We start from the raw sequence: 10,865 nt of genomic DNA on the forward strand, positions 1-10,865 counted from the left end.
TCGACTAAGCAACGATGAAGGTGACCTTATTGGACTACTCACAGCACTCTTATTCCCATCACCTGATGATGATGGTGGTGCAAGTTTGTCAAGCCCAATCACACTTCCAAGATAGCTTGACATAGGAATTGAGCATAAAGAGCATGACCTTGCATAATGTTCACTGTACCTTGTTTGCCATCGATCCACTGAGGGTGTCGAACATGCTGATATTGTATGATCTAATCGGAACATTTTTTGCATCAGTAATGCATGTACACCCAACCCGCCCACTCAGGGACGTAAATGTAAGCTCTAATTACCTTGAATGACGCTACCACATTTACTGCATTTTTCAGATCGAGCCAATTCACCACATCTTTTACAGAATGGCATGATATCGCGTGACGATGGTGATGGGAAAGTAAGGGGTTTATTGAAAAAGAGAGAAAGAAAAGAGTGAATTGAGATGGCAGTTTAAATTTCAAAGTAATCGTCAGTCAAACGCAGTATTCTACCCCTCATCCCCCATAAACCTTTTAAGACTTGCAACGGGTCGTTGTTTACATGTATCTTTTATTACGCAATTTGATCCAACAGTTTTCGTGCATTCCTCACTAAATATTTGTCCTTGTTTCTTGACCATTCCGGTACCACAAAATCATTCAACATGGGATCAGGGGCTACTATTCGTGCCTTGTCGCCCAACAATGAGAATAGACCTAGCCATACGGTGTCTGGATGTCGTTTGGCAAGTGATATCATAAGCGTGATGGCGTATTCTTGCAAGTCCGGATGAAAACGCTCGTCCAAAAAACGTTGAGTGGCTGCCTGCAGCTCGGGAACAAGTTCAGCGGATACATCCACGTGATCAACTACCTTGGTGATAGCTTGAAGAATGGATCCATGCAAACGACTCATGTAAGAAAACGGCGAATAGTATTGCGCTACACCTTCACTTTGTCCTTGTTGCATCAATGTACGAAATCGTGGCCACACTTGTTTCTCAAATCGGCGTGATAGTGCATCCCCCACACTCTCTGCTAGTCGTCCAACGCATACCACAGCTTGTATGATCGTATGATGTTGTTCATTGTCGGATTTCAATCGTTGCATAATGGATGGCCATACTGTAGCAATCAAAGGTACCAAAGTCTCGGGTCGTCCTTGTAATACAAACGCACCATTACCAAATAGCGCAAGTATTTCTGATCGTACATTGGGTGATGGAGATGTCAAAAAGTGTTGTGCCTTTTGCAGGATATCAGCCGTCATCTTTTCAGTTGGCGAAAGGGGTATCTTATCATCATCATCATTGCCATGATTCATTGTTGCTGTATCATCTTCATCCTCATCCATTGTCATTCCTTTCATCTTCTTCTCCTCCTCCTTCTGTTGCTCGTTCTCCTTTTGACGTTGTCGCTCCAAGAAATAACGTCCAATTTCTTCCGTTGTCGCCTTGTCAACTGGGTCGTCAATACACTCTTTTTGTTGTTGCTGTGCCTGAATAAACTCATAAATCTCCTTCGAAATAGGGTTGATATCCTCTTGATGCTGTTCCACTTTTCCTGTTGCTTCAATGTCGTCATCAGTGAAAGGCTCAATGTCGAGTAAGCCGGTGGATCGATAAAAGACAAGGACGATCTCCGTAAGCACGCTGCATAGTTGTGCACATAACCATCCATGCATGTGGAACCTGTCAAGTGCATCAAAGATTTCTTCAACTGTATCACCAAGATAGTCAACCATGGCATGACCACCAATACGAACAAGAGCCTTGAGCACAAGTGGACCTCGCATGTTGTCAGCAAGCACCGTCATACGGCGTGTCACCATGTTGATGATATAATCACAATTGGCCACTGATAACTCCTTTGCGCTCCTCTGCCCACATACAAGAGCAATCACATCCAATGTTGTCAATGCGTAGCTGTGGATCGAAATGTTGGGTGAACCGAGATGTGCCAGTAGCGGATACAATATCGTGATCAACTCATCTTGCATATACTCTCGCTCCAAAATACACGCCAATAGTCCCACTGTTTGTAATCCAAAACATATTGAAAGCACCTTGGAAGTCTCCATCTCAGTGGTTGTCATCGTCGTTGCTGGTGTGGTTGATACCATGGCCTTGCTTTGAGACAATGGATCCTCTTCTGCTGGATCAATCACCATTTCCATCATATCATGAAGCGCCTGTAATGCCACAGTTTTGAAGGCTTGCTTTTCTCCCATATCATCTTCTTCCTTGGGTATACGCAATCCCCAATCGCCACCATCATCTTCATCACGAGAGGAAGCGCCTGAAAGAAGGGCATGAATCACGAAGATGGCTTGTGGCTCCCATTCATTGTCGTTAAATGGATGAATGAATCCTTTGAAGAAATTGATCCAATAACCGACATCACTGCTCTTGCTTCCAATGACATTCAACATGCGTGTCGCCTGTTCAACCGTGTGCTCGGCAACCAGATGCTTGAATCGGAATTTGGGATAGACCAAGGATGCTGTGGCTGAATCCTCTTGTTGCAAATCGACGTACTTTTCACTCTTTTGCCATGCTTCATCAAGAATGTTGAGACCATCACGATCCACAGTGAGTGCAGCAAGCCATGCATCCGCATTGCGAGTGATACCCTTATCAAGAACACTTTCAGCGTGCTTTCCAAGAATGAGGACGTAGCCAGTGATCAAAGCCATAGCACTCGCCTTCTCTTGTTCGTCACCACCAGAGATCAAACATGTAGGAAGACTTGTAAGAGATACATAAAGATTGGATTGAAGAGTGGGGATGATCGTCAATTGCGGAGAAGATTCACTTGTCATTAACTCCCCAACAAGCATCTTACATTCGACGGCTACTTGCTTGTATGGATCATCAAAGTGTAGCACCATCGTCTTGAGTAACAATGGCACACATTTGTCCAATGTTTGTGTACATCGTGTCAACAGCTTGTTTGCAAATCGAACATAGGCTCGTCGTACACGCCATTCGCTGTGTTGTCCACCACCTCCCAAAATAGTCTGCAATTGCTCCTCGATCCGCTGTTGAATTGTTTCATACCATTCCTTGGTGCGTTGTTGTTGTTGCTGCTGCTGCTCCTGCTCTTCAGGTATTGTGTTTGTCGTCTTTGCCAAAATGCCGACATGTGCCAAATCCTGAAATGAATGAACGGCTGGACTTATATAATCAGGAGTGTTGGAATCACAAAGAACATGCACCAGCACATCACCCAGGACATCCAATGCAATCACCAAAATGCGATGGTTCTCTTTTTCCTTCTTTTGGTACATGATACGACATAGATTGGATACGATCTTTGGCAACATGAAAGCAATGATATCCTCATCTCTGAGATTGTCCAATAAAAGTTGTCTGAGCGTTGCCATGGCATCAAGTCGCATTTCCATGGCATCGGCTTTGAGCGATAATTCGAGCAATGCAGTGACGGTGTAACCAATTTGAGATCGAAACTTCACATCCTGCAACGCTTGTATCAAATCAGGTCTAGGCGATAATGAAGAATAGCTGCCTTTTTGTACTGGAAGAATCGATGAGAGACATTGGATTGCTAAATGCTGGATTTCTTCAGGTTGCTGTTGTTGCTGGAATGTGGTTCCGCGTGCTGTTTTATCGGGTGGCATAATCATGTCTGAAAACAAAATCACGAGCTGCTGTACAAGTTGTGACGAAGCAAGAAGCTGCCACCGTTCATAGCTGACAAGTGCAAGCATACATTCAAGCCATATCTCAACGGTGCTGTCGTATCGTGCATTTGCCTTTTTGATACGTAAAAGTGCTGCCACAAGCATATCATTTAGAATGCCATAGATCGCTGCATCGCATGTCTCAAATTCTGATCGCTTCTTTAGAATGACGAGTAGGTCGCGTAATCGCTCATTGAGTTGCTGGCTATCTTGTCGCGAAGTCAAAGGGTTTTTTGAAAAGCATGTTTGGCGAATAGGAATAAGTTGCTCAAAGAGAGGTGATAAAGACATTCGAAAGAAGGGTTAAAGTGTCACCGCATTGACATCCAATGAATTTTGATTGTCCAAACTCCACGTGATCTACGCTACCATGTTGTTCGTTTAATTTTATTCATCCCTTCATGCATCATATGCGTATTTGGCTATTATCACTTTACAACTTCTTTTGTTCATTATCTACCCTTCTTACTATGTTGGGTTATCGTGCCCTTTTCTTCATTGCTCATGTAAATAGCAAATCTGCTTGCTCTAACGAGCTGGATTTCTATATAAGAGTGGAGGAAGGATGTGTGATCTTGGGTAATGCGATCAATACGGATGAGCATCATCGGTGTCGACTTTTCTTGTAGGTTTCAAGGTCTCTCTGGCCGTTTCTCTTCAAGTCTGAATGTCCATTCTTGTTTACAGTAAACCTGTGTATGAGGCCTGGGGATCTAACATGCGGGGATTGGGATCCATCCGCAACCTGGATGGCCACATCTGTATGGCTTTGGCTAAAACGAGGATTATAATTAAGATGAGCACCTTCAATGGTGAAGTAGAAAATGTACCCTTACGGAGATTGATCAACTTCGATTGTTATTCTTCGTTTGCAAACTTGAGAGACCACTACATAGGCCACTCATACGGTGTCAAGTTGTTCTAGCAGAGTGAAGAAATAGTATTAGAATCACATATGAATAAAACACATCCATGGATATATTCTACATACTGGCCCACGCTCCTTACGTATATGAACGTTCAAATCTCTAAGCCTAGGTGAAAAGTGAGCATGGCCGGTGAAGGTGAGGCATGGCGATAGGGCCAGATTCCCGACAAAGAATGTACATGTATTGGTAAAACCTGCCCAGCTCGCTTCGTGAAAACACATACCCACATTTCTTTTGATACAAGCACCTCCCAAGATGTTTCTGAAAAGTGGAATTTGGTGGATCAACCTGCTACAACCTACACAGTGGTGATATGACGGCTTCAATCAATCAGGCGGTGTTTATGTACTCAATACAGTCGCCTCAAAGTGGGTGGCTAGTTACCTCAAATTCCATGACGCTCGGCTATGAAGGCACCAGCAATTGAAGTGATGATGTGATGGAAGAAAGAGATGTGTGGGAGTAACATGGCGGGCGACAACATTATTCTTGTTTATATATGCATGGTGGGCGTGGGGAATTTTGTAACCACAAGCAGGAGGAAATAGTAGTGACAAGCTGATAGATCGATGGGGTGCCTTCACATACAGCATAAATCAGGATCTGATAAACAAGGTGACAACTTTATCATCGAACAATGAAATCAAGATGCTATCGCAAATCATTTGATGTGCTCAAATTTCACGTTGTTTGTGTGTGTGAGGGTTCGTTTCAGAAAGGGAAGTTAATGGCACCTTCATTATAGATATGATGCATCATGCATAAATGTTCATGGCCACCACAGCCCCCCCCCAGGGTGATGATACAACCTCATCCACTGCCACTCTTAACCAAGCATCTATGAATGCGTCTACCAATTCATTTCCATGCAACGTAGTTATATTTTTACATGAGGCTTTATTGAAAGCATGAATGGTCTTGCTATTCAAATTGGAGGTGAATCCATCATTTTGGGTGTTGAGGATATAAATAATAGTGCATTTCAGTGTGTGTGTGCGTGTGCGTACGTGATTAAGAGAGGGAGGCATAATTAGGTGGGTGTCGTCAGTCACGAGCTCAGTCTCCAATTCATTTGATTCTGTTGCTTGGATTGAAATACTACTTCCTCTTTCTCTCTCAGCACGTTTTGCCCTTCCCAACAGCCCAGTGGAATCCCCGTACAACACACATTCCCATCATGAGCGAGCAGGAACAAAGCAACAGTCAAAGTCAACCTTGGTAAGTACTCGAATGCAAGCATTGGGTCGACTGCGCAATCGCGTTCTCGTGTGCATCATGACACTTACAGGTAACCTTTTAGGTCGGATCCATGGCAGCAACAGCAAGCGCAGCCCTCATCGCAAGCATACAATGGGCAGGCGTATCCAGCAGCAACCGATCCCAACTATGCGTACTATCAACAGTACCCTGATCAGTATTACAACTATTACCAACAGTATCAGCAACCACCAAGCTCGGCAGCAGCAGCGTCCGTTCCTCAACAGCAACATGCAGGATACCAGTATGACTACAACTATGCTTATTCACAGTACCCAGCTACCGCAGCTTATGGTGCTTATGATTATTCACAATATGGCGCAGCTTCATCCGCAGCAGCTCCAGCTCCAGGTACATCGCATTATGCTTACGATCATTACTACTATGGTGCATCACCGACATCATCATCTTCGCAACAACCAAACACAGGGTAAGTATAAAAAAAGGAAGAAGATGGATGCATGGATGATAGTACAAGAAGACTAATCATGGTAATGTGGTTTAGTACATCCTATCAACGCCCACCACCTCCACCTCCTCCCCCTTCCAAAGCAGCGGCATCCTCCTCTTACAAACAGCAAAAAAAGGCATCCCAGCAAACACAACAGCAACAACCACCTTCGGGCCCTCCAAGTTACATCGCTGTACCACCAACAGGTAATAACAATGACCCCATTGCAATGTATATACTTTTTATACTCATAATGGATACAATAGGTGGAAAGAAGGCCAAGGCAACGAACGAATCTACTGATACAAGCACTGCTGCGACCACTGCATCCCCTTCTACAACAGCACCACCAGCAACAGTACCCTCCCCTACCCCATCCCATGCATCATCATCAGCGACAAGTACAGCTAACAACAATGCAAGCAAACCACCCTCAGTCGATTCATGGCCCCCAGCATTACAGTGAGTCATTGAGAGCTATATCAATGAGAATGAGGGATTGAGATTAATTGTTTCTTGTGTAGGGAATATGTGGAAGAGGTATTTAACAATTGTTTACCAGATAAGCGTGATCAGGCGGAGAAGCAGCTACGATCTATCATCATGGAGAAGCATAAGCAAGGCACACTAATGACGACTGATTGGAGAAACATGGATCTACCTTTGTAAGTCAATAATGTTGTCAATGAGCAAAATCATGATGGATTAACGCCATTTTATATAGAGCATGTGGTTCAGCACGTTTCCGAAAGCAATCAAAACCAAAGTAAGTGGAGGCATTTAGGAAAGGAAAGGAAAGGAAAGGAAAGAAAGGAAAAGGAGGCGCTCATTTGTATATGTGTGTAGGAAGTTCAAAGGATACCAGGATCAGCATGATAATCAAAGCGTACCTTCCGTTGATCCACCATTGACACGAGAAGAGGAAGAGCGTCGACGAAGTCGTTTCTTGCGGTTCCAAGGCACATTGGCAACCCCACGTCGGGCTTCACCTGGTGCAGATGATACAGCGGTGAGAAATATGGATCATACGATTGTAGGAACGTGCCAAACACTCGAGAAGAACTATCTTCGGTTAACATCGGTAAAGTCCTTGGCTTTGATGAAATTTCGAGACTAAATCATCTTGCATTTTTTTAGGCCCCTGATCCTGCCACAGTACGGCCCTTGCCTATTCTTCGACAGACATTGGAATTGCTCAAGAACAAGTGGAGAAAGGAGCAGAATTATACCTACATTTGCGATCAATTTAAATCAATGCGACAGGATCTTACGGTAGAGTATATATGGATTTGGATATGGAAATGGGTTGGACACTCATATAGGGTCCTATAGGTGCAACGGATTCAAAATGAGTTCACAGTCAAGGTTTACGAGATTCATGCAAGAATTGCATTGGAAAAGGCAAGTTCGTGTTACATGGGAGGAACATGAGGCTGATGCATATGAAATAGGGTGATCTTGGCGAATACAACCAATGTCAGACTCAGCTCAAGAGCTTGTATAAGAAGGGTATTGAAGGCAACGAGAATGAATTTACGGCATACAGGATTCTATACTTTTTACATACAAGGAATTGGTCAGGTGGGTGGTTACCATGGTGGCATGTTTATATCTTTTGCTGATGGATGATCTCTAGATATCAATTCTGAGATGGCTGGGATCTCAATCGAAAGCAAGGAGGATCCTAATGTGCGTCATGCATTGCAAGTACGATCATCCATTGCGACAAACAACTATCATCGGTTTTTCCATTTGTATATTCATGCACCCAACATGGGCGGTTATTTGATGGACCAATTTGTGGAACGTGAACGGGCTCAAGCATTGATGATTTTATGTAAAGCGTAAGTCACAAAAGGACATACACACATTGGCAGGCAGGGTTTATTGATTGATGATGTGCATGGCTATCTATATAGATTTCGACCCTCATTGAAATTGAGCTTCATCGCCAAGGAGTTGGCTTTCGATAACCTGGAACAATTGGAGAAATTCCTCAAGGAACACAAGGCATGGCACGTGACTGGCAAAGGAGAGGATGTTGCCCTGGATACCAAAACGGCATCGGCCAATCTTGCAGAAAGCGCAAAACGGTATAAAAAGATTGACATCAAGGGTCAAATGTAATTTGCAGGGGAAAGATAGCGTGGAGTGTGTGTGTGTATATGTATAAATGAGGCTTTCACAATAAAGGGAAAAATAAAACTTGCTGATTCGTAAAAAAGACAACACATTCACATGTTGACTACTGCTACTACTACTTTTCAAGAATGGCGTCTGGACCTTGCCAGAGATTGATGAGCACCGCTAGAAATAGAATAAGCGAAAACTTGTACCATGCCCAAATCTTGTGAATCATCAACAATGGGAACCACAAAAGCATGGAACACAAGGAGGTGGATGTTGAAGATGGAACAACAACAGAGCGTCTCCTGAAGCGTCGGATAGGTGGACTAGGAATCAAAGGCCGTCGGCTGCAACATGCTGAAAGGTTAGCATACAATGACGGTGGAATGGTACATGAGCCATCTTCAAATCCAGCAACAATACTACTTGGGGATGGATGTAAAGATCGAGCGTATTTTTGTGATGATAGTGATGAATACGTCGATGGAGAAGGAAGCAACATGCCACCTTCACTGGATGATGATGATGATGACATGCTGATATTGCTACCACCACCGTTTGATGTATGCGTTTGGGATTCATATAACATGTGGTGGTGCTGGTGGTGTACAGGCGATGTAGCGGATAGAGGATGTGGTAATTCATGTACGCTGCTTTTTCTATTGGTGGTGGCGCTATCGGTGAAAGTGGATGATGCACGACGACGATGATGACGATGATGATGATCATGATTAGAAGATACAAGTGTGAGAGGTGGTGGAGGAGCTGCTCTGGTACGACGTTCCTTTGCCCATGTCCTTTCAAGCTCACACAATAAACTGGTCGTCTGGTTACTTTTGGATGGCGTCATTGTTGCTGGTTGTTTCAGCTTATCGCTTGAATAGGTGATTTGTGTATCGTTGTCCAAGTACGCATGCTGCTCAACTCGACTACGACGGCTACTCTTATTGCTTGTCGTATCGTCTTGTGTCATTTGTGTTCTGTAATCCTCAAGAGCACCTGTGAGTCGAGTAATATCGTGTGCTTGCTGAGTAAATGCCATTTGCTGTACTTTGTATTTTTGGTCAATGATTTCTAGATTGGCAATTTGTTGTTGCCACTGTTCCAAATCCCAAGTTGCCTTGTCAAGCTTGCTTTGGGTAGTTGCTTTGCCTGCTAACAAGCGCTCATGCTCTTGTTGGAGCTGAGCAAGACGTGCCGTGAGCATGTGATCGTCATATGAGGAATACATGGATTCTTCTGCTGCTGCTGATTGTTGTTGTGATGCCGCTGACTTTGACTTTTCAAGTCGTTCTATTGTTTGTGCTGCTTGATCAAGCCTTGTTTGCAGCTGGTTCATTTCTTGCTCGAGTCGTTGTGTACGTTCCAAATCCGCTTGACGTGCCGCCTCATGTCGTGCCAACGTGGTATCAAGTATGTGCTGGATCTCAGCATTCTTATCGGTTAGCATGCGTACAATGGCCTCATCCGCTTGCTCCCTTGAAATCAATCGCATGGTGCTATTAGAGTCATTGCTTTGTTGACTATCACTAGAATCGACACGTTGCAAAATACGAGATGCTGTGGCGTGGGTGTGGTTGGATCGGGTGAGAATGGATGTCGATGGTTTCATATCCAGTTCAGGACTGCTAGCTCGATTCACATGAAGCGATTTTTCCAATGTCTCGTGCCTGGCCTTGAGTTCCAAATTGTTTTCAAGCAAAGCCCATCCCACTTCAGCTGCCAACTTGATATCTACATCATGGGATTAAGCCTTCGTATCCATGTAAGACGTGTGTAACGTACCTTTTTCTTTGGCTCGAAGTGTTGTATATGCCTCTTGTACAAGGGATCGTAATTCTTCGGGAGATTTGGTATCCAATGTACCTGACAAAATCATGTGCTGATAAATGGCAGTAGGTGAAACAGGTGGATCATGGTCCTTCTTTTCGGGTGGCGATGATGATGATGATGGTAAAAGTTGTGCACTAGAGGATGGTGTAGGCAAATCGACAATGGGATGTGGTGGGTGTTGTGGATGCATTGGAAGAGATAGATGCGGAAGAACAACAGCAGTGGGAGATGGGTTGAAATGTATTTGTATCAAGATAAACAAGGTTCATTCCGCGCATCATCTGTTCCATGCGTTTGAATGCGTGTGAGTGTGTGTGTAATGACTTTGTTTCACAGCAGGTCCCTTAATCTATACATGTATTGCATTTGCTTATCATTCTGCCATTTTCCCTCTTACTTTTCGTTCACCTGACGATCCTTACCATTTCCGATGCTTGATCATCCTTCTTTGGAAATGAAACAAGAAGTGCAAGCCTTTCATGCAACACGCCACCACAACCAAATACTATTTTCTCCCATACACAGACACACGTACGGCCATGTTCAGATGTATAATCCCAACATGAAACTCAATTTCATGT

The 10,865-nt window shown here is 43.9% G+C and overlaps 3 protein-coding genes across 3 annotated transcripts; 1 reads left to right on the plus strand and 2 right to left on the minus strand.

The window, feature by feature from the left end:
- Nucleotides 1–558: 558 nt before the first annotated feature.
- O0I10_006936 (uncharacterized protein) lies at nt 559–3,978 on the minus strand (the record flags this gene model as incomplete). The annotated part of the gene is made up of 1 exon (XM_058486959.1): nt 559–3,978. One exon carries the CDS (start codon nt 3,976–3,978, stop codon nt 559–561), a length of 3,420 nt encoding a protein of 1,139 aa, XP_058342294.1.
- Nucleotides 3,979–5,793: 1,815 nt separating this feature from the next.
- Nucleotides 5,794–8,451, plus strand: O0I10_006937 (uncharacterized protein; the record flags this gene model as incomplete). Its single annotated transcript, XM_058486960.1, has 12 exons — nt 5,794–5,834; nt 5,917–6,303; nt 6,379–6,530; nt 6,591–6,786; nt 6,849–6,989; nt 7,049–7,090; nt 7,171–7,405; nt 7,462–7,596; nt 7,657–7,725; nt 7,776–7,905; nt 7,961–8,168; nt 8,244–8,451. 12 exons carry the CDS (start codon nt 5,794–5,796, stop codon nt 8,449–8,451), a joined length of 1,944 nt encoding a protein of 647 aa, XP_058342295.1.
- Nucleotides 8,452–8,581: 130 nt separating this feature from the next.
- Nucleotides 8,582–10,474, minus strand: O0I10_006938 (uncharacterized protein; the record flags this gene model as incomplete). The annotated part of the gene is made up of 2 exons (XM_058486961.1): nt 8,582–10,185; nt 10,237–10,474. The coding sequence occupies 2 exons, from the start codon at nt 10,472–10,474 to the stop codon at nt 8,582–8,584; spliced, it is 1,842 nt and encodes a 613-aa protein (XP_058342296.1).
- Between the last annotated feature and the right edge of the window lie 391 nt (nt 10,475–10,865).

Source organism: Lichtheimia ornata (genome assembly GCF_029851405.1).
Source record: "Lichtheimia ornata isolate CBS 291.66 chromosome Unknown scaffold00032, whole genome shotgun sequence".
Lineage (NCBI taxonomy): Eukaryota > Fungi > Mucoromycota > Mucoromycetes > Mucorales > Lichtheimiaceae > Lichtheimia > Lichtheimia ornata.